Source organism: Tetrao urogallus (genome assembly GCF_951394365.1).
Source record: "Tetrao urogallus genome assembly, chromosome: 26".
NCBI lineage: Eukaryota > Metazoa > Chordata > Aves > Galliformes > Phasianidae > Tetrao > Tetrao urogallus.
The window spans coordinates 2,395,703-2,421,002 of record NC_136839.1 but is presented as its reverse complement, the minus strand read 5'-3'; the positions used below and the strand labels follow the sequence as shown (position 1 = coordinate 2,421,002).

The 25,300-nt window shown below is 54.6% G+C and overlaps 1 protein-coding gene across 2 annotated transcripts in view; it reads left to right on the top strand.

Annotated features, from left to right (window-relative positions):
• The window catches only part of KANSL1 (KAT8 regulatory NSL complex subunit 1), a gene marked incomplete at both ends in the record, with an annotated part of 52,370 nt that extends 27,474 nt beyond the window's left edge, over positions 1 to 24,896 (top strand). The window contains 13 exons of one of the 2 annotated variants that reach the window (XM_079547274.1): positions 5,906 to 6,047; positions 8,799 to 8,903; positions 13,433 to 13,548; positions 14,590 to 14,785; positions 16,338 to 16,503; positions 19,147 to 19,332; positions 19,631 to 19,792; positions 20,101 to 20,252; positions 22,230 to 22,348; positions 22,605 to 22,662; positions 22,824 to 22,936; positions 24,228 to 24,471; positions 24,633 to 24,896. In XM_079547274.1, coding sequence (XP_079403400.1) covers positions 5,906 to 6,047; positions 8,799 to 8,903; positions 13,433 to 13,548; positions 14,590 to 14,785; positions 16,338 to 16,503; positions 19,147 to 19,332; positions 19,631 to 19,792; positions 20,101 to 20,252; positions 22,230 to 22,348; positions 22,605 to 22,662; positions 22,824 to 22,936; positions 24,228 to 24,471; positions 24,633 to 24,896 — 2,023 coding nt within the window. The remainder of the gene's footprint in view (positions 1 to 5,905; positions 6,048 to 8,798; positions 8,904 to 13,432; positions 13,549 to 14,589; positions 14,786 to 16,337; positions 16,504 to 19,146; positions 19,333 to 19,630; positions 19,793 to 20,100; positions 20,253 to 22,229; positions 22,349 to 22,604; positions 22,663 to 22,823; positions 22,937 to 24,227; positions 24,472 to 24,632) is intronic. The other variant, XM_079547275.1, reaches the window with a different exon arrangement.
• Between the last annotated feature and the right edge of the window lie 404 nt (positions 24,897 to 25,300).

Below are 25,300 nucleotides of genomic sequence, written 5' to 3'. Positions count from 1 at the left end.
TGTGCAGAGCTGTGCCCCGCTGCTCTGCTTGCCATAGGGAGCTGGTTGACAAGGGTACGGTGCTGCTGCCACATCCTGCTTTCTGAGGGAAGAGGCACGACTTACATCTAGATAGACAGCGGTTGTGTTTTCCTGTGCAGTTCAGCCCAGCTGGGGAGGTGGCACTTAAAGCAGCAGCGCTCATGAAGGGCTGTGCTCAGCAAAAAGGAGCACGCGCTCTTGGAAGAAGTTTGTTGTGAACTGAGCTGTGTTTCATGAAGCGTGAGGTTGGTACAATAAGGATGTGTTAAACTACCAGTGAGCTTCACATTGCAGCCAGAGCAGGCAGTGCCTTGCTCATGAGCTCAGCAGCAGGTGACATCGTATGGAGGTGATGGTTGTTCTTATAGTTTACCCAATGGCTTCCATCACAGAGCCCTTTACAATTAGGGCTATTTCTGGGGTTTTTCTTGGTGGGAAATTAGCGCTTTGTGTCTTTTAGAGGTGGCAGGTGGAGATGGGTGAAAGCTCAGCCGGATTGGAGGTTACACTCCTGTGTCTGTGCTGGGAGGGTGCCCTCCTCAGCAGGCATTTGGGGGTGGCACGAGGACAGGACTGCTGAACATCAGGAAACACTTTGGTGATGTGTTGGCATGGGCTGCCCAGGGGGTGGGGGGTGGAGGGGTCCCATCCCTGCAGGCGTTCCAAAGCCGTGGGGATGTGGCACTGAGGGTCTGTGGGTACGGTGGGCTTGGACGCAGGGGTCTGTCTGAGAGGTCATTCCCAGCCTTGATGGTTCTGTGGCTGTTCAGTTTCCTTTCCCTTGGCACCAGGATCCTTGCCCACCAGCAGAGCTGAGCCCAGCCCGGGTTCCATCCTTGCTGGCACACTGGGGGAGCAGCAGAGCTGCTGTTGTGTTGGCAGAACATGTGGACCCTCCTTGGGAATGGATTCTGAAATTGCACCCAGCCTTCTGCCTATGGCTTCAGTGAGAGAAGAGGAAGAGGAAGAGAAGGCTCCAGGAGACTTCACTGTGGCCTTCCAGTACTTGAAAGCAGCGTATAAACAGGAGGGGAACGGCTGTTTGTGAGGGTGGATGGTGACAGGACAAGGGGGAATGGTTTTAAAGTGAGACAGGGGAGGTTTAGGTTGGATATTAGGAGGAAGTTTTTCAGTCAGAGGGTGGTGAGGCACTGGCACAGGTTGCCCAAGGAGGCTGTGATGCCCCATCCCTGCAGGCATTCAAGGCCAGGCTGGATGTGGCTCTGGGCAGCCTGGGCTGCTGGTTGGTGACCTGCACACAGCAGAGGGTTGGAGCTGGATGAGTGCTGTGGTCCTTTTCAACCCAGGCCATTCTGTGATTCTGTGAGTATCTCAAGGGCTGCATCCAGCTCTGACCCCAGGCCCCCAGCAGGGCTCTGCACTGCCGTCCCCAGGCCCTGGAGGAGCAGTGCCATATCTTGCCCTCAGGGCCCACACTTCCCATTGGGAGGGCTGGGAGCAGCCAGCACATGGCAGTGACTCAGCACCACCAGCACTGTGCTGAGTCACTGCACACCACTGCTGGCTCTGGGAGGTGCTGAGCTCTGAGATGGGACCAGAACATCTCATCTTCAGCACACAGCCAGCGTGTGCCATCCAGAGGGACAGCGTGCTGGGGATGCTGTGCTTTCAGGTGCTGACAGCGTTCTCTGTGGCTCAGAACCAAAATGAGAAGCACAAAATGATGTGCAGGGGGTTCCTCCGAATCGCAGCTGAACAAAGCAGTGATAATTTTCAGTTTCCTGGAGAGGAGCTGAGCGCAGTGTTTGTCCCGTTGGTGTGGACATCCTGCACGGGGCATTCCATTTTAAAGGATGACTTCAAGGGATGATGTGGTGCATGGTGCTTCATTGCTTGATTTTCCAAGAAACATTTTTTCTGCTAGGAAGGGATTTAGGGAGAAAAAGTGCCACAGGAGAGCGGCATGGGGCAGAGGTTTGGCTTGGAGCCCTGCTCTGGAGCACGAGCTGCAGTGGCAGTGCTGCTGGGACCGGCTGCAGCACAAGAGCTCTGGGTTCTGCCGTCGTGACCACAGGCTGTGCAGCCCTGTCCCAGCATCATCCCTGTGCAGGAGTTCAGGCATCATGTAGTGACTTGCCTAGGCCACTTGGCCTCTTTTTTCCTCTCTTTTTTTTTTTTTTTTCCTTTTTAATGAGCAGTGATGCCAAAACAAACCTTTCATATCCTGAGCGATGGCTGCTGTGCAGGCTTTGCACGGCTGCTGCTCACAGGGAGGGCATTGAGCAATGCAAACCACACGTGGCCCTGAGCAGCGTGGGGCATGGCTGGGTGCAGGGATGGGTTGGATGGAACTGAGCAGCACTGTGCACAGAGGAGCCCATCGGCATCTGTGGGTTCCATCCGCAGGGTGGGGGCAGCTCAGCCAAATGAACTGTTCATGTTGGCTCCTTGGCAGGCAGCAGTGTTGTCATCAGCTAACGAGATTGTTCTCCAGAGCTCGTGGGGTTCCTCTTCCTCTCTTGGAGCTGTCATAGGAGAGAAAAAGAAGGCTGCAGGGTGACCTCATTGCAGCCCTTCAGTACCTAAAGGGAGCCTACAAACAGGAGGGGAATCAACTCTTGGAAAGGGGAGACAGCAGGACAAGGGGAAATGGTTTGAAGTTGAGGGAGGGAAGATTGAGGTTGGATGTCAGGGGGAAGTTCTTTGCTGTGAGAGTGGTGAGGTGCTGGAACAGCTGCCCAGAGAGGCTGTGATGCCCCGTCCATCCCTGGAGGTGTTCAAGGCCAGGTTGGATGGGGCCCTGGGCAGCCTGGGCTGGTGTGAAATGGGGAGGTTGGTGGCCCTGCGTGTGGCAGGGGGTTGGAGCTTCGTGATCCTTGAGGTCCCTTCCAACCCTGGCCATTCTGTGATGCTGTGAAAGCATTGGGCAGTTTAACTCTGTCTGCCCACAGAGCTCACGGTGTGCAGCAGAGCAGTGGCCCTGCAGAGGAGGGGGTTGCAAACAGCAGCTGAGCTGGGTGTGTTTCCTTCAGCAGCTGAAGATGGGGAGAATTGAAAAAGTTGGATTTGTGTCATCTGAATTGCACGTGAGCGGAGCGCATGGCTTTTTATCCACCTTCTCCCAGTGAGCTTTGGAGATATTGGCAGTGTTTCACCTTGCTGTCAGGACTGGCATTGGAACATCTCAAAAAGCAAGGAGAAAAAGAGGATGGGAAACCACTGCTTCAAATAAGAGTTGGTGTAATTGTGAGATTTCTGTTGGCATCTTGTTAGAGAGCAGTCATTGTGCCTGCATGGACACGAAGCGCTGCGTTGTGTTCGTGCTGCCAGCCTTTGCCCCGGGGCTGCTGCCCGGTGGTAGGTAACACACGTGCAGAATTAATATGGATAATTGGCCCTTTAATAGAGCTGAGTGTCATATTTGAAACTGCTTTTGTGGTCTGTTGCATCCTCACTGGGATCTCAGGTGGCCATGGGAGCCCAGTCCTGCCGTGCCTCATTTGCTTGCTGCTGGTGCAGCGAGGTTTGGGCTTGGACTGTGGGTTCCCACAGTCGTGTAGGGATGATCCCTGCTGATCTTCACCCTGCAGCCTTGTTTGAGTGCATCAGCTTGGTTTAAGCTCGTATAGGTGGCAGCCGTGTTCCGGAGTGCTTATCTACACAGGGCTTGCACAGCCCTGCTGCACCCAGCTGCTGAGCATGCAGGACCCAGCGCGGCTCATACTGCTGGAATGCACGGACTGAAGTGCTGCTGTGTTCACAGCAGGGCTCTATGTACATTACCTGTTCAAAGGATAACTCCATCGGAGCACACACCCCTTCCTGAAGCAGCCAGAACTCACCTGGGGTTCAGTCCCTCATGCTGCAGCGGGCTGCTGTGCTCAGAAGGCAGAACGCAGCCCGCAGTTGCATGCTTTGTGCGTTGGGAAGGACTCAGACCCATCCCAAGGACGTGCACTGATGTCACGTGGGAGTTTTTTTTTCCCCCCTGCCTTTCTCCAATCGTATTTAACTGCTGCTCTTCCTCCTGTGCTGCATGCACCATCCGGGCACGTGCTGTCACCCCTAGCAGGGCAGGTGCTGCCAGCTCAGCAGGTGGGATCAACCCTTCCATCAGCATCATTTGGAAGTCTGCGATGCTTAAAAAGAAGGGATCAGCTTCCCCTGCCCCGGCAGCAGGTGTGGGGCTGCAGTTCCGCTTTGCAGAGTGTTTGGAGAGAGGTTCAAATGAAAGATTTTACACTTTTATTTGTGTGATCCAAATGAATGCTGTCTGTTAAACAGCAGAGTGGGCCGGTGCTGTTCAACACACTCAGGTGCTCTGTAAGCTGGCAGAGGGAAGCAAAGGGAAGGCAGAGGTTTGGGAGCTCTCGGCAGCTTTCTGCCTTCCTGCTGCACTGTTTTTGGTCCCCAGAGAGCAATGGTAAGGCTGCAGAGCTCTGGTGTAGCGTCCAAAGCTTGGGGAGGGCTGATGTTGGGTTTGACCTGCGGCTGGTGGAGTCAAATTGCCTTCAGCTTGTGCAACAAGAGTATGGAAGAAGTCAATTCCTGGATAAATAATGTGCTCTGGAAAGGTTTGTGCTGAGCCAAGCGCAGCAGGGGGCTCTTCATATGGTGAAATATGCCAGAGAGAAGAGCTCAGGCTGGTGGAGGTCTTCGTGAGGCTGGGGAAGCCTGCAGGTGGCTGCAGCGATTGCTTATGGTGGTGGAAATGTGCCTTCATCTGCTGGCACCAAACTGGAGGTGCTGTGCAGGGCACGGGCAGTGGGAATCGGTGGGTTCTGCTTGCACCATGCAGGCACCGTGCTCTGCATCAGAAGCGCTGCAGGGGGATGAGAGGAGGAGAAAAGGGAATTGTTTTGTTCCTGAGTTCTGAAGTGCTGTGCAGTGCTGCATTTGCACGTGCACGCTGCTGCTGCTGCCTGTGTTGTGCTCTGTGCTTCCTGGGTAGTCTGAGCACTTGTCCAACAAATCATGCTCAGGTTGTGTTTCTGTAATACAAGGGTTTCTAATGCAGGAGAGCAGAGCTGTGGATTTACACACACATTACTCTTTGTGTTCCCATCTGCCCTGCAGTTTGGTGACAGTTTGGTGAGGTGCTGTTGTAGCAGCTGACCATAAAATGCCATGGTGTGATGCACACAACAGCAAAAGCACATTTATGTTCCTGCTGGGCCACGTTTGGTGCTTGCAGCAGAGAGAAAGCAGGTAGGAAGTCAGCTGAGGGCTGCAGAGTGTGTGGGTTCCCCGGGCACCCACATGTTTGTGTGCTCTCACCTTCACTTCTCAGCCATGCAGATCAGAGGTGCAGCTCACTCAGTAATATCTGATGGTTTTTCCCAGCTTCTTTGTTTGCTGGGTCAAGCCACCTGATGCAGAAAAGATTTGCTGCTGCTTGCTTTCCTTTGCAGCAGCTCCTTGCAGGGCGACAGCTTTTGCAAGGCACTGTGAGCTCTCCAAACATGGGTGCATTGTGAAGCTCACCCCAGTGTGGCCACACGCTCCATGCTGGTGTCGGGCTGTATTTCATGACCAGTGGCTCCTTACAAACATGGTGCAGTTTGAGAAGGAGGGCAGAGGGGTTTTGTTCCCTCCAGAACCTGCAGAAGTGGGTCTGGCTGCAGCCAGGTGGGACCGGAGCTGCTGGTTCAGCTGAGCGTGGAGTAAAACCTTAACGCTCGCATAGGCAGAACTTCAATCATTGGGTACCCAAAGTTGTTTTCCTGTTGCTCTGCAGAGGCATGGCTTTTACAGCACGTCTGTGGCCGGGCTGGTAGTCATTAGCAGTGGCTAGATGGTATCAGTCGTGCCATTCGCCGTGTCGCTTTTGATCTGGCTGTCAGTTCTGCTCGGTTTTCTGTGGGCTGTGTAATTAAAGTCACACTCAGAATCATCCCCCCCCTTCCCCTGTCTGTTTTTCCAGGAGACGAAGGGCAGAGTGGAGATGGGCAGCAGACCGTGCAGCCATCGTCAGTCGCTGGAATTGGCTCCAAGCCCACGTCTCAGACCTGGAATACCGAATCCGGCAGCAGACGGATATTTACAAGCAGATCAGAGCCAATAAGGTGAGCGCTGTTGGGATCCGGGGGGTTCTGCCCTTTCTGCCTCCTGATGGTTCTCTTCCCATGCAGTGGGGAAGCTGCATGCAAAGCACCACGTGTTTTATGCCCTCCCTGCAGCTCAAGAAGTGTACTGCACTGCTGTGGGTGGCGGGGAGGCTGTTGGGCATGGGCTGAGTGCAGTCCTGTTCCACGGTGACACGAAGAGCAGCACCTCAATTAAAAGCCTCTCTCTGGGTGCTGAACACTTCATCACTCCACTCTTTCTTTCTCTTTGGGAATACCTGAAGATGGGGCTGAGGAACAGCTCGATGAGAGACCTCCTGGGGAGGGAATGGGGCTGTGGAGGAAGCCATCTGCAGATGCTGTCTGATGGCACAGGCTTAAAGCTGAAACAGTAAAAAAAAAAAAGACTACAAGTGTTGACCTTTATGGCAGGAATTTTGTTTTCAAACTTGCTCTCAGAATGGGGGAGAGCAGAGAAGGGATGAGGCAGGAATGGTTATCAGGACTTGTTCAGGCGTGCATGTCTGAATGTCAGCCCTCGGAGGGAGGAATGCTGAGGTTGTGGCAGGCAGGATCCTGGTGCTGCATCCATTTACAGACCCTCAGGAATTCAGTCCAGCAGGCTCTCTCCCTGAAATTTATGGTGTTCTGGTGATGGCTGCAATGGGAAGAAGGGCACAGGCAGGGGAGGAAGGCTGTGGGCCTTTATGCAGCTATGTAGAAGAACAGGTTAAATGGTGAGTGAGGACTGTAAAGAGCAGAGGGGAGAGCATGGCTGTCTGGGTGGAACACAGCATCAGGAGGAGAGAAGGCAGCCTGTGGGAAGCGGGTGTTACATCCATGAATGACCCAGCATCAGAAAGATCCTTCCACCTTGCAGATCCTGCAGGGTGGTTGGGAAGTACAAAACCCCAAATGGCCCAGAATTTATTTGCTAAAAGTTAAGGAGTGGCAGAAAACTCAGCTGATGAAGGAGGAGATGCGATGCTTTCAGCAGGTCCTGGCAGCTTGGCCCATGGAATGGCCTCACTGTGGCTACACGTGTTGCATGTTTCATCTAAGGTTGCAGTCTCTTGGTTTGAAGGGAGAAGATGACAGTGCTGTGTCAAAGTTAAAAGGTACATTAGATTTCAGATGCTCGGGATCTGGCAGTGGCTGTCCTGCCTGAAAGCAAACAGCAGCAAACAGCCACCATCCTAGCAGGGCTGCAGATCGCCTCTTCATCGTGCTGCTGGCATTGAGCTCAAGGGTGCTTGGAAGGTGTGCTCTGGTTTTGTCAGTGGGGTAAGACGTGCAGCAAGTAGAGAAGGCGAGAGCATGAATACACACTTCAGTAGTGCAAAGGACCTTTTGGAATGGGCTTCAGTTCCAGCTGTATGAGGGCAGTCGTTGAAGAATGAGGAGACAGGTTGGTTTCTTCATCAACAGAACTCAGCTTTGGCTTCTTTGGCCGAATATAAGGAGGTTAAAATACAGCCTCTGGAGGTGTTCGGAGTCACAGGAGCACTGATAGCAGAGGGATGTGCTGCAGCTTCCTTGCTTTCTGTTCTGTGTTCAGACCCAGTTCCTCACTGTCCATGCAGGATGGCTGAGCTGTGCTGCAGCTCACCTGGGGATGGCTCTGGGAGCAGCACTGGGATGCAATGGCTTTCCTAGGGGGACTTTTCAGGTGTTTAATTGATCTTAGGCTTCCAGCCTCCCTCATCTCCTGAACATCCTTCTTGGATCTTGGAAAACTACAGGAAACAGTCATTCTGTTTATCCAGAAGCTTGTTCATTGCTGGTTGGAGGCCATGCACAGTTGTATTCAGTTCATGAATGATCTGTTTTTAAAGCAGTTATCTCTGGAGGATGAGCTACCAGCATTTTACTGGAAAGCCACAGATCTCTTGTATGGAAGATGGTGTGAAGGCATAGGATGAGCCCTATGGGAGGTGGGATTGGTCCCATCCATGGTTTTGGTCAACCATTGCATGCAGGACTTTGGTTTTGTGGCCTACAGGTTCTCCCAGCTGCACACTGCATGCTGCCTCGTTATGGTGCAGCTCAGATCAGGTGCAGTTATCATGGTTTTGTTACACTTTGTGTTGCTGAGAGAGGAAATAGTCCAAGCTTCACTTGGAGTGAAGCGCAGACAGGACAGAGTGTGTTAACCCAGACAAATCAGTGCCCTGCCACCAGGCTTTGCCCCACCAGCTTTACAGCTTTGTTTATCAGCACTGATTTTCTTTCTTACTCAATTTTCTGTGTATGACTTTGAAAAATCTGCCTCGAGTTACGATTCTGACCGGGTGATTTTTGGCACCTGCTCAACCTGCTTTGCTCGGAGCTGCAGCAGGTTGCACTGCACGCTGTTCCAGCAGCCTCTTCCCTCTCTTTGTTACAGCAAAGCATTCCTCTGCTCTGCTGGCTGCGGCGTGCTGGGGCTCCAAGAGGAGAGCAACAGAGCAGGGAAGGGTGGGATGCTGCAGCTGCCCAGGGTGGCCCTTCTGCCCGGGGCAGCAGTGGGTGCTCACGGGCTGCAATGTGTGAGCTGGCTTCAGCTGCCTCTGAGTTCAGCTTCGGTGTCAGGGAACTCCGGGCAGCGAGGGATTCGGTTTGGCATCGCGTCTGAAGAATGCTGTGGCAATGCAAGCCTCTCTGCACTGTGGTTTTCATGTTTGTTTTCTTCCCAAGGCCGATGGATGTGCCGTTGCCCTGCTGGGTCCGAAGGAGCCGCATTTAATCCACGCTCTGTTCCATCTCTTCCAGGGGCTGATTGTCCTCGGTGAAGCAGCACCCCCTGACCCCGCAGCGGATGATGCATCCCGTCCCGTTAGCGCTGATGTGAAGCCGGAGCCCGGCGCAGAGCGGCTGGTGAGTGCAGCAGTGCATGGAGCACAGCCCTCCTACCCCCACCCCAATGGGATTTGTCCTTTGGGAATGCCGACCCGCTGCTCTCCCCTCCTGGTTTACTTTGGGGTTAATAAATGATACGATTTAAACACCTTTTAGCACGGAGTTCCTTGGGGTACCTTTGTAATATGCATTAGCATTTTACGAAGCTTAAAAATCCTAACTAATCCTTTCCCTCCAGCAAAAGCACCTCAAACTGAGAGCAGCACAATTAGCAAGTGCTTCTGAAGATGTGACTATTAATATCTGCCTGAGCTTTCCCCCTTAGAAAGGGAACTAATGATTTCAGTGAGATGCTCTGGAAGCGATGCTGAGCGCCAGGTATTTATTATTTAATGCAGAAATGTAGGGCACGGAGCAGAGGCGGTTCGGGATGGCTGTGATTACTTTTGATCCTGAGGGACGCACGGATGTACTACAGCAGAGGGCTCTGAAGCCGTGGTGTGGGATGGGGGGCACAGACCAGGATGCTGCTGGCCTTTCTGGGCACACTGCTGGCTCACGTGCAGCCAACACCCCCAGGTCCTTTTTCTCCTTGCCGCTTTCCAGTCGCTCTGCCCCAAACCTGCAGCCCTGGATGGGCTTAGAGATCCCTTCCAACCCAGTCATTCCGTGATTCTGCGCCCAGAATTCAGTGCAGATGATACAGAGAGAAAGCTTAACTGAAAACATCCGTAATATCGAACTTGGAGTGTTTTCTCCTCTCCCTGAGCAGCCTGTCAGGAGCGATAATAGCAAATACTGTGAGCTCTGTGATTCGCAGTGGACCACAAGGGGTTATTCCAAGTGAGTGTAATAAAGCATCTCCTCGCTTGACGTGGCTTCGAGATGCGTGTTTGGAGCCGAGGTCTTTAATTAGCAGATTAGCTCAGCCCAAACCTCTCGGCGTGGTGCAGAGCAGGAGGGTTTCATGCAGGACTGGGATCAGAGCAGAGCCACGGGGCTGGCACAGCATTACGCAGCGTCTGCCTTCGAGCTGAGATGTCCGTCTCTCACCCCCCTCCTCCCCATCCATGCTTTAACCCCAAAAGCTCTCAGTGAATAATAAACAACTGCTGGGACAGCGCGCTCCCATCCTCTGCAGGAATAGCTTGCACCAAGGCATTGGCTGCTGCTGGGAGCTGACCTGTACATAGGCTGATAACGGGGATGAATAATCAAATTGCAGGGTTAGGATGAAAATTTCCGTTCTTATCTAAGTCAGGATGTTTATCTGATGGTACTGGTCTGTTTTCAACCTGGAAATGTGCAGATGGAAGAGCTGTGTCCCTTCTGGCTTTGTCCCTACGCATTCTGGACGCTTGCCATACACTTGGGCACCATCTCTGTATGTATAGGATAGAAAATGTCTATGAATTTGGTGCATAGGAGAGAACAGGCTTGCTTGGCCACCGCTGTCTGGTTTTGCTGCTCACAGCCATCTTGCTGCTGTTGCTCATTTCCTGCTTGCTCCTTTTTCTCATCCCTTTCACTGGGACAGAGGCTCTTCAGGCAGATTTTTATTACTGCAGCCCCAGTGCTGCACAGCTCCCATCTCTTGCAGGTCTTGGGGGTAACAGCAGCACAAAGAGAGTCTTAGAATGGCTGGGCTGGAAGGGACCTTAAAGATGGTGTGGTTCCAAGCCTTGCCTTGGGCTGGGCTGCCAAATCACAGAACACCCCAAATTGGAAGGGACCCATAAAGGATCATGGAGTCCAACTCTTAATAAATAGCTGCTGAGCAGTAAGGAGCAGCGTGTGTGCAGAGCCAGCATAGTTACTGTCAAGTAGGTAGAAGTAGCTGGTGCTTGGCACCTTCTTCGAGCTGCTTCTGCCTTGCTGTACGTCTCCTCCTGAAGCAAACCTCCACTTCTCCCTGCTGTGCACGTGGCTGCCTGCTCTGCATCAGGCTGGAGGTGTGAGCAGAGCAGCTGCCCTCGGGCACCCATCCCTGGGGGGCTGTGCCTGGTCAGTCTTGCTCATAGGGGTGGGGTGTTGAGTCACAGCCTCGATCTGCTCACAGCCCAGAGACCATTCCTGTTGCATTAGGCTATCTCTCAGGCTGGAAAGCTGCTTATCATTTTGGAACTCTTCCCGCTGCTTAGAATTAGATTCTTCTGTTGTTTTTAAGCTGGGAGAGGTCTGCAGGGCAGAATAAGGGGAGGCAGTGCCTCCTGTCCCATTCCCAGCCCTTCACCTTCGGGTCTCATCCTCTCCTGAAAAGCTCCTTTGGCCCATGGGAGTCTGGGCTGTGTGTGCTGGGGCTCTGGTTGGTGTGCAGGATGTGGCTGAGGGTCCTGGGAGGAATTAATGCTGCTGGCAGTGAGGGGCAAGGCTTTGCAGAGCATGTCAGGAGATGCCTGCTCTCTGCTTTGGGAGATGTGGGAGGTGAATAATATTTTTGCCTGAAGATGGAAATGTCATGAAGCAGTTCTTGTTGTCTGTTCATTGCTGCTCTCGCTAGTGGGGAGAAGCACCAGAAATTTTTAGTGACAGGTAAGAGATGCTGATGCAGTGTCTTGGTAGGATGTTGCCATGCTCCAGGGGTTTTTGTCTGCAATAGGTGAAGATCTGAACCTGCATTTCTGGGCACATGGGGGGCATTGCTGGGGTGGAGTCACAACAGCCCACCTGGAGGAGTAGTGCTGTGGGTGCTCTGTGCTCCTGGACTCACATGCAGCCAGAAGCCCACGGCTCTCCCACGCGCCCCAGGTGTCCTGAAGGCTTTGGTGGCCTCCTGGCTTGGAAGCAGAGGAGCTCAAACTGCAGCACCGCGGTGGTTGGAGCTCTGCCCTGTGAGCTGCAGAGCTCAGCTCTTGGAGTCACCCTGCTCCATAGGAGCCCCCCATTCAGGTACACCCCGACGTGGTGCGATAGGACCGGCCTGGGATGGTGCTGATAAAGGGATCGATGCTTTCCAGCCCCTCTGCTGCGTGTTCCTATCTCAAAAAAAAAAAACCCAACAACCCAGAGGCCGCTCTGGATGAGAAGTTCCTCCTTTAAGGCCTTTCCTGGAGGAGAGAATAAACACCACGTTTCCAAAGAGCTGATGAGTCACGCAGTGCCCTCCCACCCCGTGCCTCCAGCAGAGGCTGTGGGTGCTGCCTGGGGCTCACCAGCCCTCAGCCAGAGGGCACAGCTCAGCCTGCAGCTGCAGGCACGGGGCTCCCAACGGCCTGGGGCAGCCCAACGGCCTTGCATCCAGACAGGTGAAACCTCTTATTACTAGAAGCATAGGAAAACCTGCAAAGTTCCTCAGACAGGCAGCGGGCAGAAGTTCCCTGCTGTCACAGTGGGCTCTTCCCTGGCTGAGTCAGGTCCCTGCTATGCTGGCTGCAACCCTGCGCTGCCGTAGCTCAGTGCTGGTCCTTCTTTGAGCTGAAGAGGACAGGGGACGTGTTAATAGAAGCGGGGCTGATGCTGCTGGGAAGGAGCGCAGGGTGAGCAGGGGGCTGGTCAGACGTGGGGATTGATAAGTCAGTCCTTTTCTTTTGTCTTTTTTTTATTAGCACTTGAAATGCACCACCGCCCTTTGCGTGCGCAAAGGGGGAAACCCAGCTAGAGAGACACTGGCAGAGAGTGCAGGAAGTGCTGCAAGAAAAAATGACGTTTAACCCTGGGGGAGGGGAGGAGAGTGTCTGAGAGCAAAAGGAGCTGCACGGAGCTGCCTGGGGCAGCAGCTTGCTGCACTGTGCTGGCACCAGCTCCATGAGAGCAGCGATGCTACAGGCAGGGCTGCAAAGCCAGCATCTGCTGACAAGCAGCGTGGCAGCCCCCTGCTTCCCCTGCTGCTGCGAGTGGGGCTTCTGCCTTGCTCAGTATTTCCGTGCTGCAGTCGTGCAGGAGCTGCTGCTCATTGAGGTCAGGAGGGTTTGTCTGCTTTTCACACCCCAGGCAGAAGGAGAGGTGTGTGTCTTGCGCTTTGTTCCTACTTGCTTTCTTCAGACAACAAGGTGTTTCCAGCATCAGACAGTTCTGGTTTTATGGAGTTGGCCTCTTCAGGCCCTAAAGCCACAGCCTGTGTGCATTCTAATCGGGAAGATCTTGAGAAGTGCTGCTCGGACTGTGTGTGCACAGGTATTTGGTTAAAGCACAAATTCAGTTCTGCAGGCCTGTTCCCCTCGCCCCCCGCCTTCCCTGCAGCACTGGTTGGGGCTGCAGCACAACGCCAGCCCTGGGAAGCAGCCCTTGAGCTGTGCAGGTGGTGAGGAGCTTTTCTTTTTGCACTGAGTCCTCCGGTGAGCCTTCCTGCTCTGCAGTGGTTGCCCAAGGGGAGTTGTTCCTCACGTTGGGAATGCTGTCATGCACCCATCCTCCTGCTGGAGCTGCTCCCTCCCAAGTCCTTACCTCTCTATCTCTTGTTGCACACCATCTTCTGGAGCCTTGTCTCAGAGTTCTGCAAGGAAGCCTGAGCAACAGTGCAGAATCCTCAGCTGGAAACTGGAATAAAAAAACTGTGGCTGTTTTGGATTTCCACAAATGAATGCATCATCTCTCTCCTCCTTCCCTAGAGTGTTCCTGGATCCCAGCCCCTGGACAGCTTGGGTCTTTCTGCTGCAAGTACTCCTGAGTCCCATCCCACCAAGCCCTGTGGAGCACCAAGACCCGTCAATGGAGTTATCAACACGTAAGCTGCTTCCCCAGTGCAGATAGAGCTCCATTTTTAGGGTTGCAACCCAAGCCTGTAATATGCTGTTAGTAACTGGGTGGGTGATGGTATGAATGGTTTCTTTTTTGGAAATAAAATAATAATTCAGTAGTGAATCGTGCTTGGAAGCAGTGTTGGAGGAGATCTCTTGCTTGAGGTTTTGTGCAGCATTGTTTTTCTGAAAATGGAATTAAACAGAGCTGTGTTTACATGGACAGGCCCTGCAGGCAGTGAGCATGTTCAAAACTGTTTCTTTATGGGTATTTTTAATACATTTGCAAATGGTGTGATCCAGAGATTAGAGCCCTGCTTGCAGTTATTCTGCAGAAAGATCTGCAAACCATTGGCCTGCTTTTCTGGAGGTACAGAGGACCCCAAATCCCATCGATTCCATCAGGAACGAGATTCTCTGCGTTGTTTCTCCAGGTTGCCTTTGCTAAGAAACTCTCAAAGGGCAGGAATACAAACAAGCAAAAGCAATTCTCCTGTGCTGGAGGGTGACGTCAGGGTTGAACCATGTGGTGCTTGGAGGTTCTGGCAGTGGCTGCAGAAACACATGCAGTGTACCTTGGGCAGGACGGTGCAGTGTGGGCACACTGAAATACCCACGGACCTGCTCATGCCTACAGCTGGAGCACTGCAGGCCGTGGCACAGCCCTCTGTGTGCCTGTAGCCTTTCAATGACAGGGCGTCAGGCCACGGGGCTTTGAATGTTCTGCATTTTTAGATGTGAAACCCTTGTAAAATAGGCATGGAAAGGCTCTGTGGATGTGGAGTTGCGCTGGTATTTAGTTGGTGGCATCGTGCATCGGTGCCACAGCAGGGCAGGGATGCTGCATGTGGGCAGCAAGGTGCAGGTTAGCATTGCACTGGTTGGTGTCACTGCTGGGAGCTGTTGGGGGGGTGGTTCCCAAGTGTTGATCAGAAGTTTGCATCTCAGCTTAAGGCTTCAGTCTCAGCTTCAGGCTTGACCCTGCCTGCAGCACCAGGCAGTGACACTCTCCTCCTTGTTCTCTTCAGTCTTCAGCCTGGCCTGGCAGAACACGCTCAGGGAGATGGCCAGGAAGCTGAGGAGCTCTTGCATAAAAAGCAGAGAATGAATGTGGTCCCTTCAGCTTCAGATGGGACGTGTGTGGCCGCCCGCACGCGCCCGGTGCTCAGCTGTAAGAAGCGACGGCTGGTCCGACCCAGCAGCATCATGCCCCTGTCCAAAAAGGTGAGTCTGCTCCCTTGTGCTTTTCTCTGCTTTGCTCCTCTGCGTAGCACCAGCTCTGCACCAGAGGAGCTCCGCAGCCGATGGTTGGTCCGCTCTGCTTTGCACAAGGAGATCTGCCTTCTTTGGGAGTGTTTGTGGTTACAGCGAGGGGAGGAGGAGCAGCCCAGCGGGGTTCGAGGGGCTGTGGGAGAAGTAAAGGAGAAACAAAGAAGCTCTTAATTTGCTGAAGGTTTCTGTTAGCTGCCATCAGCACTGGATTCTGACACGGGGGTTTTCTTTTCAGAATCCAGTTGTTCTAAGGTAAGCTCCAGGCCAGGTGGTTCAGCCTGGTAAAATGGGAACAGCTGAGTGAAGCAGCGAACAGTCAGGTGTAGGAAACAGTACAGGAATGAACAGGGGCCCATTATTAACGTGTTACTTTGTGCTCCTCCCCATCTTCCCCTGCCCATACGCAGAATTCAGTTCAGCAGAAACAGAGTTTATTCCCTGAGCATCCTATGTGAGGACAAAGCATGCTTCATCCTTCTTAACTTCCTTTAGGAGTGCCATAAGCTGTCAGTTGGAGAATAGATGCTCTGAAATCGAGGCAATAAGGACGGGTTTTTTTGTGCGTGCAGCTCTTAGGATTGCAGAACCAAGGATGGCACAAATCCACTTACTTGTATTTCAGTCAGAAGTGTTTCAAGTCAAACTTAATTACCACAAAGTTTCAGGGTTTCTCGCTCTGTGGGGGATAGGGTTTAAAGAAGCTCAGAAGGAAGCATTCTGCTGAGCAAAACAGATTCTTGGCCAGCTGAGTTGGCTTAAAAGTGGGAATAATCAGTTCACTGGGGGTATTTCTGTGCTTTTACCCTCACTGAGCAGTGCTTGGTTCATTTTCCATCACTTCTCTCATTCCAGGTCTCTCCTCCAAGCTGCTTGCAGCCCTTCCCAGTTGTGCTGCTATTTGCTAAGGCTTTAGGATATTATCTCTTCCATCATTCAAGTCATTAGTGGAAATTATCTGAATAATACCAGACTCAACAGACTTCACAGGATCTGATCTGACGGATCCTTTCATTTCAGTGGGGTTTCATAGGTTGCTGACTCTGTTTCACATCCAGTTGTGCATCTGCACCACCGTGGCTTTATGTAGAGGAGGTTTATGTAAAGTCTGTGGATCTGTGAACTGAAGGTCCCTCCTGGTTCAGGGACCAAGACTGAAAATCTCTCCTCCTCACTCCATGAGGATGTCCCTGAAGGTGTCAGCTCTTGGCACGGTGGTGGTTCCCTGGCTTGTCTGAACTAGAAGAAGGTGTTTTTCCTCTCTGACAACAGAATCGTGCTGTCTCATGGTTTTATAAATGAGGTTTTCAGCCTAGATAAACACTTTTAATCAAATCTGGGAGATGCTGTGTGCGGGCAAGTAGTTGTTCTCAGCTGTGTGTATGCGAGCTCCAGACTGAATCAACAGGTTTGCTGCAAGGTGTTACAGGGAATCAGGGCTGATTGGACGGAGCAGCGTGCAAAAAGAGCCCCGTGAGATGCTGAAGGTCTCTGTCCCCCTGCCCAGGTCCATCGGAACAGCCTGGCTCGGTGCAGCTGTGACGTGAGCCCCTCGTGTGCTCTGTGTGGTGCCCGCAGCTCCGCGCCGCTGGACATGCAGTACGACGCGCCGCTGCTGGAACGCCTGTCCCAGCTGGACTCCTGCATCCACCCCGTTCTGTCCTTCCCAGATGGTGAGCACGGCAAAGCAGGGCTGTGGGGAGGGATGGGGGTCACACTGGGCGCTGCCGTGGGGCTGTGTGGGGCGCGAGGAGCCGTGCAGCCTTCATCCCGAGGAGGTGCTGGGTGCAGTGAAGACCAAGCTCTTCGTCTGCACCTGGTTTTAGGAGCAGAGCATTTATTGCAGCAGAAGGCAGAGCATTGGCTGGGACCTGAGAGTCCGTGCTGGGACCGGTGTCAGTGTCGTAGAGCCATAGGATAACCTGAGCTGGGTGGGACCATAAGGATCCTTGCATCCAACTCCGTCACCATCCAAACATCAGACCGTGGTGATCGGTGCTCACAGACCTCAGCAGAGCTTTTTTACCTGCATGAAACCACTTGTGGACTGGTGGAAGTTGCAGGATGTTTCTTTGACCTTGTTTGGTGTTGTCCATGATCTTGGGTGGCTCAGAGGCTGCAGGAGGAAGGGATGTTCCCATTAGGCTGCTGCTGCTCTGACCAAAACCTATTGGCTGCGTGAGCTGCTATCCACCCATCATCGTTTCCCTCCGACCACAGCAAACAGGAGTGCAGATGAAGAGTGGGCGCTCTTGCAGGAGAGCTGGGATGTCAGTAGGCCAGGGCAGAGGTTTCCCTGGGGCAGGGGATGGCTGCTGGGAGGGGTGGAGTTCTGCTGTTTGTGCTTGGGTTGGGTTAAAGCCTTGGGCCCATGTGCACAGATGGAAAATCCAGCTCTGCACAGACTTTGTGCAGCAGTGTGGCTGGGAGCAGGCTTTAACCCTCTTCCAAAGCTCTCTGTCCCCTGTCTCTTCTCCTTTTTCTGCTTGGTGTGATCTCTAGCTGGGAGTTTGGGGATGATGTAATAACCTTGGTGGAAGGATGTGAGCTGTGCTGGGCTCGGTGCTGTTGCCATCTGCCGGCCCTTGGAAGCTCTGCACCGTGGCTGTGACCATCGCAAGGGCAGCACAGTTTGTTTGCCTTTTGCCTTTGTGTTTTCACCTCCTTTCAGCCTGGCCCGTCCTTCCACAGACGTGTCAGCTGCTGAGGGCGGAATGAATTTCCAGGAAAAGGCAGGAGATGAGCAGAGAGGCTGTGTTCTCCTTGGTGCCATCCTCAGGGACTGCTGTGAGCCCTCCCTCCCCACTGGGATCTGTCCCTGCAGATCATCAGTGCTTGAAGAACTGCTCTCACACTTTGCTGCCCAAACGGTTGGGGCTCAGTGAGAGCTTTAACACCACAGTCTTCTAAACCCTGCTGCCCTGGCTTTTTGCTGAGCATCAGGTTCCCCTGTCAGTGACCGCAGCCTGCAGCCCTGTTTGCCTGTCCTGGGGCTTTCCAGCCTCTGGAATGGGTGGGAAAGGATTCCCATCTCAGCTGCTGAGACTGCCAGCAGGGCTCCCATCCCTTCATGCTGCCCTCTGAGGTCAGACAAGTCCTCAGGCAAAGCCTGCAGTTCCCAAATGCCACAGCAGCTCCGAATTGCGCTGCTGGCCCCTCTGCAGGGCTGGCAGCTCAGCTCCTTGTGTGGGCTCTGGGAAGGTTCCTCTCTGCTCAGGGTCGCTTCAGAGTCCCTGCGAAAACACCGTGTGAGATCTGGGGGAGGGACAGTGCTGCTGGGGGAGTTTGCTGGTGCAGCTGATGGTTTTTAGAGCTGACAGCATAGCCTGTCTTCACAAGAAAAGCATCAAATAACCCCACTGGTGTTCTGCCCTTCAGCTGAGGTCAGGAGAGCACATTTGTGTGGGATTGAGGTGGAACAAAGCTTGAGGAACGTGGGCCAAAGGAGTGTGTGCCCCTCTGCAGTGTGCAGCGTGGTCTGAAAAGGCAGCATGGGCAGGGCTGAGCGCTCTGGGTGCAGCTGGGAGCCTGGGAGCACACTGGGGGGACTGTGCTTCCATGGGCCCTGAAGTGTGCTTGTTTGGGGCACCCTTGGTTCCATGGCAGATGCCCTGCCACGCAGATGAATTTCACACTTGGCTTCTGGCCTGACCCGAAATGGAGGAGTTAAGCTGAATGTCTCTTTTCCAGTCTGTACTCCTGTAGGTTTGATGAGCTGAGATATCCCAGTGCCTTGGAAGTCAGATCACAGATAGCAGAATGGAGTCACGTGCCTTTTATTCTCCTGCCAGCATATACCTGGGTGTGAATTGTGTGTTACTGTGCTTCTCCCAAAGAGCTTCAGGTTGGAAATGCTGGATCCTCACACAGCAGCATCTTCAGAATCACAGAATGGCCAGGGTTGGAAGGGACCTCAAGGATCACGAAGCTCCAACCCCCTGCCACACGCAGGGCCACCAACCTCCACATTTCACAGCAGCCCAGGCTGCCCAGGGCCCCATCCAACCTGGCCTTGAACACCTCCAGGGATGGACGGGGCATCACAGCTTCTCTGGGCAGCTGTTCCAGCACCTCACTGCTCTCACAGCAAAGAACTTCCCCCTGACATCCAACCTCAATCTTCTCTCCCTCAACTTCAAACCATTTCCCCTTGTCCTGCTGTTATCTCCCATTCTGAACACGTAGGCAAACCTGGCTGCGCAACGACAGCCCTCTGGTTTTTGGGGCAGTTCTTGCTGAGGGTTGGGAGGTGATGATGGAACTGCAGCTTCCTGGTGCGCCTGGATTCATGCGCTGCATTTGCTTTCCCTCCGCAGACGTGCCGACCAGCCTGCACTTCCAGAGCATGTTGAAATCCCAGTGGCAGAACAAACCCTACGAGAAAATGAAAGCTCCCAAAAAGCTCTCGCTGAAGCACAGAGCCCCCATGCCCACCAGCAGCCTGACCGATCCAGCTCGCAAGGACCGCCACAAGCTGGTCAACTCCTTCTTCACCGCAGCCAGTAAGTTCCCCCAGCCCTGCCGTGTGCAGAATTGCTCCCCTGCTGTTGGTAACCCCAAAGCAGTGCGATCCGGGAGGAGAGAGGAGGATGGAGAGCCTTCAAGTGGAGCCTTGGGGGCCGAAGGGGTTTGTGTGCAGCCAGTCCCGGCTGCGGGACCCCCTTTGCCCAGTGCCAGGCCGTGCCCATGCAGAGCTCTGCCCGTTGGTGCCACAGCATCGCAGCGCAGGCGCCTTCTGTGCCCGCAGAAAGAGAGGTGAAAACAGGCGTTTCATGGCTCTTTCTCTGTTCCCCTCCTCAGAGCGCTCACAGCACAAAACCCAGGCAGACAAGGCGCACAGGCTGCCTTTAGACGATTTTATGGCCGTGTCCAAGGCCGAGGGAGCGCCTGAGCGCTCGCTTGTCCAGCCTCCTGCCCATGACAAAAAGCGATTGCGCGACTGCTCATCTGAGAGGAGTGAAGGTAGGCTCCCACGGCCAGGGCTCTCGGGGGGAACTTGGGCTTTGCTGCTCATCAGCCTCTCTCCCCCTCGGAGGAGAGGGAACGCACTGCTTGTGGGCCTCCTCACCGCCTGTGTGCTCCGACTGCTGCTCCCTGCAGGCCCTGAGAGCCGTCTGCAGTCAGAAAACGCTTCTCTTTCCTGCAGGGTGCACCTCAGCATTGGCCATTTCTGGCAGAGATGGTCCTTTTCTCCCCTCCTTCCTGCCCTCCACCCTTTTGTTTTTTAATGCTAACGTGGCTCTTCGTTTTTTCCTCCCTTCCCCACGCAGTGCTGAAGCATCATGCAGACGTCGGTGGCCCGAGCTACTTGGCAGCAGCTGCGACCCACGCACCTCACAGCCCCATAGCACGGCAGCTGTCCACCTCCTCGGAGGGCTCTGCTCCCACCAGCACGAGCTCCCAGGGCACCTCCAGCACGGCTGTAAGTATTGGTGTCTGTCTGGAGAGCTGCTGAGCTCGGCTCTGTGCTCCCCAGCCTCTGGAGCTGAGGACTCGGTGTTGCCTTGCTGGTAGTGGAGTTGTTGGCTCTCCTTCTGCTCTGGCTTCGGGTCTGCCGTGCTCCTGGCTGTGCACAGAGCTGACAGGTTTGCTGTCAGTTCAGTAAGTGCTGGTAAATGGTCCTGTTCCCAGTAGTCCGCTGGCTTTGCTCCACGTCCGGATTTTGGTTACTGAATTTGTCAGGGGATGCCAGGAAACGGAGTAGAAGAGCTGAGCACCGGCAGTGTAGAGCTGCTGACACAACAACAGCTCCTGCTCTGGGATTCTTCCCCTTCCTGGCCTTTTCTCCATGTGCTGGGCTGTAAATCAGGCTGAGGATGGGACTCAGCTGTCATTGTACCTGTTGTTCAGCAGTTACTTGGCTCATACTGTGTGCTGAGACAAGCTCAGCCTCCCAGAAAGGATGACAGCATTTGGAACCTTTGTGGAGCTGTGTCTGGAAGCCATCAGCCAGCAGGGCCCAGCTCCCTCCTGCTCTGTTCAGCTCTGAACTGTGCGTCCCAGGAAATTCCTGGCCTCTGTGTGGCGCAGCCCATGCTGGGGATGCAGGGTTTGGGGGCTCAGAGCACAAGGTGTGCCTCGGTCCTTGCTCTGAGCTCCAGGCTGCCACCTCCAGCCAGGTTCTTTCCCAGAACAGTTTGCTGTTGCATCATCAGCTGTGTTGTCAGTGAGGTGGGTTGTAAGGCTCAGAGGGGCTGAGACTCCAACCAGCAGCAGCAGCTTCCCTGGAATGAGCCAGGTGTTCTGCAGACAAGGACGCTCCTCCTCAGCAGCCAACGCATGTCAAGATGAAATCTGTTCGTGCTTCCTGCACTTGATCTTCCTTTCTGCTCCTTTTGCCACTCTTCCCTGTGCCCGTCCTGAACAGCAGGGTTACAGCGTGGTGCTGGGCAGCATCGCTGGCAGCTCCTTTCCTGGATGCTGGTTTTTAGCACCTGGCTTCTTCCAGCCCCAGAAGCCAGCTGTGCTGAGGTGTGGGCGTTGTGCACAGGGCTGTCAGGCAGGGCAAGGTTTGGGTCTGGTTTTGGTGGTTTTGCAGAACCTCCCAACGTGCACAGCTTTGCTGCAACTTTTGGGATTCCTTCGGGGAGGTGGAGGGAGCTGCTTTGAGCTGAGAGGCGTGTGCATGAGAGGAGCTGCAGCTTCCTGCACTGTGACTCGCTGTGCTTTTGCATTTTGCCTGCGGCTGCCCAGCAGGTTTTGCTTCAGAAATGATGGGCCCTATTGCACGCTGCCAGTTCTACCAAAGCCAATACAAATCCGATTGGGAAAGCTGGGCAATGTCCCATCACTTAGTGCAGGTTGAGCTCGGGGTGTAATGCAGGAACACGGCTGTTCTGGGACATGAAAGCACCAGTTAAGGTTTTGGAAGGGGAGAAGCCCTGCAGGAGCTTCCCACTGTCAGCTTCACCCATGGGGACGGCAGTGGTGGGCTGAGAGCCTGGAGCATCCCGTGTCTGTGCTGCAGTGCTGCTCTCGTGGCTCAGTGGAGGTTTGGGGACAGACAGGCAGGAGAGCACCCAGCTTCAACCCAGATGGATAAGCTGAGTGTGCAGCTTATTTCTGGCTTGGAAAACCTGTCCTGGTTAAAGTGGCTGCGGATGGAAGCTGTTAGGTTCTAGAGCAGCTGTCACAAGCCGAGATGAGCTGCTGGTCCCAGCCCTGTGCTGACCCAATCGGAGCTGTGCTGAGGGTCCCACTGCCATTTCACACAGGGAGCTGAGCTCTGTGGGGCTCTCGGGGCTCTTCTCTCCCCTTTCAGAGCTGTTCCCATGGGGGAGGCCTTCCAGCAGGCAGTAGTGAACTCAGTTCCAGCCCAGATCTCTTGATCCTTTGTCAGTGGCTTACCATAGCAAAGCCTCCGACCCTTTCTCATGTTGTTCTTGTCTCTCCGTTGCAGCAGCCGAGGAGGAGGAGAGGAGAAAGTTCATTTGATATTAACAACATTGTCATCCCGATGTCTGTCGCCGCCACAACTCGCGTGGAGAAGCTGCAGTACAAGGAGATCCTGACGCCCAGGTCTGTGCCCAGCTTTGGCTCGGGGCTCTGCTCTGGGGACTGCAGCTGTTGGGGAGGAATGGGGCTCTGGGAGCCTCCCGACCCTCACAATGAAGCAGACTTTGGGAGTGAGATGGCTCTGATGGCACCGTGGGGGGGTTGGGGAACAGATGTGGCTGTGTGGCTTAATGCCCAGCCTGCGTGTGTTGCTTGTTGTGATTTCCTCCAACGAGGGGGCTGCGCTGTGACCGACTGCACTCTGATGTTGTGTTTGCAGCTGGCGTGAGGTGGACATCGGCGCCCTGAAAGTCAGCCCTGATGAAGACAACGAGGAGGTGAGAGCTGCCCTGTTTCCCATTGCGGTGATGCTGGGTTTGGAGGCAGTGTGGGAAGCACCCTCTGGACATCACCAATTCATTTTACTGGAAAAACTGCACACAGACGTGCGTGCGACGTGAAAAGCCCCCGCCTGAGCCCTGTGCCATTCCTCCCACAGATCGAGGACTTGTCTGATTCGGCCTTTGCTGCTCGGCACAGCAAGTGTGAAGAGATGGAGCGAGCCCGGTGGCTTTGGAGCACGAGTGTGCCCCCACAGCGGCGGGGCAGCAGGTACAGCAGCACGGCTCTGCTTCTGGTCCGTTACCCACTGGTCCTTCCTTTCCTCCCATCACTCAGCACTGAGTTCTGCTGCAGCGTCTTCTCACGAGTGGGAGTCAGAAACAGCGCGCGTTTCAGCTGTCCTCATCTGACAGAGCTGTGTGATGAGATTCACTCTTTTCTGTTTGGTCTCTGATGCCTTGGTTTGGATCTGCTGCGCTCTTGCTGATGGCTTGCAGCTGCATGCAGCCACGCAGCGCTCTTCTCACTGCAGCTGTGGTTGCAGCAGGGTGGCTCCGTCTGGTTGTGCTGCAGTGCAGGCAGGGCTGAAGTTCGCATTGGCTCTGGCCGTGGTGTGAGTGCTTCCAGGGCTGGAGGCTCCCTGCCCCGCGGTGTGCAGAGCCCTGGGAGGATGTCTGGCACTGCCATCTGCTTTCCACGCAGCAGTGTGCTCCCACCTTCACCTCGGGCAGAAGAGCTCCTCCTGCTTCCCCCAGCCGTCCCAGTAGCTCCCAGTGGCCCCTCCTTGGCCACCAGCGTGTTCCCAGTCTGCATCCCCAGCAGGGATGGAGCTGTAGGCGCTGCTGCTTTTCAGCCCTGCCTGGGCCGCGTGGTGCTGCTGAGCTCAGCTTCCCTTAGTTCTCCTCTGCAGTGCTGTAGCAGATCTGAGCATCTCGTGGTCTTTTGCCCTACGGAACCAAACAGATTTCTTTTATTCCTGGAGCAGCTTCTCGCTGCACCTTGGCGCTGTTTCCATGTCGCCCGCAGCGTTGCAGCTCTTTGCTTAGCACAGCTCAGCCCGGTTTCTGTGTTCCAGTGAACATTTTAGCCCAGGTAGATTTTGGAATACAATCCTTAGCAGTCCTCGATGGCTGCTTGCAGCTGGAATTCGCCTTGAAAAGATGCGTGCAGACATGGGTGTGACTTCAGTGCTTCTTTATGGCTCTCTTCTCATGGCTTACATCTGAAGCCTGGCGCTTTGCGGCGCTCCTCCCCCCGCAGCTGTCGGTGCTTCTGTGTCACTGCTTCCCTCCGTTGGCTCTCAGTGTCACACGGAGGGGCTGATTTCACACTGTGATGTCACAGCTGCTCCTGGCGGTGCTGGTGGTGTGGATGTTGGGATGCATTTCCTCTGGGGAGCTGCAGGATGGATGTGGGCTCGGGGGGGTTCATTGTGAGCTGTGCTCCAGCCCCTGCACTGTGTGCACTGTGCCCTGCAGGCACAACTGGGGGGGGGGGGCGTTGGGGGGGGGCACAGTGATCTGGGGTAATGGAGCCGAGCCGAACCTCGTTTCTCCCTCAGGTCCTACAGATCGACGGACGGACGGACAACCCCCCAGCTGGGGACCCCCTCCACCCCCCAGCCAGCATCCCCAGACGTGGGCAGCTTCCATTCCCACTCGGAGCCGTCCCACACCCACTCCCCGCGCAGCCCCATCAGCCCCGAACTGCTCTCGGCTCCCCTCACTCCCCTGTCCCGCGATTCCCTGCGGCTCCTGCCCAGCGAGGACACGCGCTGCTCCACTCCCGAGGCTCTGGACGAGCAGGTGGGTGCGGGCAGGGGGCTGTGGGCAGGGGGCTGAGAGTAGGGGGCTGTGGGCAGGGGGCTGCACTGCAGGCAGGGGGCTGTGGGCAGGGGGCTGCGGGCAGAGCCGTGCAGCAGAGCTGCCCCAAGGATCCCTGCAGCCCCGCTGTCTTTTCCCTTCAGGCCGTGCTGCCCTGGGAGCGGCGCTGCTTCCCCCTGTCGTACGACCCCAGGACGGAGTGTGAGGACCAATGCGACCCCCAGGACCGGTCGTCACGCTGCACCCGGCGCACGTCGGGCAGCAAATCCTCCCGGGACGCCGATGGCACTTCTGCTTCACCCACCCTGACGGGCATCAAGAGCCGCCCCCCCCCGGCAACCCCCCCTCCTTCCTCCTCCTCCTCCTCCTCTGCAGCAGCAGCGGTTCAGCGGCCGGCGCACAGATAGAGACGTACGGGGAGACACGAGCAAAACCAACACACAGAACTAAAACTCTTGGCATTAAAGCTTCCAAAATCTGCGTTTGATATTCAAACATCCTGCCGGGAATTTTCACAGTTTTTAGTGAATTTAAGGAGTTTAGAAACTGGTTTTTTTTTTGTTTTTTTTTTTTTTGGTTTTGTTTTGTTTTTGTTTTTTCGTTGGTTTTTCTTTTTCTTTTTTTTTTTTTTTTTTTTGTTTTTTCTCCATGTTTCCTTGTCACACCAAGGAGCCCCCCTGCGTTCCTCCCAGCGGAGTGAAGCCTGGGGAGGGGAGCAGCCCCTCCGTCCCCCCCCCCCTTATCCCTCCCCTCCCCTTGTAGGTGCACAAGCACAGAGCGCAGGCTGTAGCTGGCGATAGCAGAGGCTGGG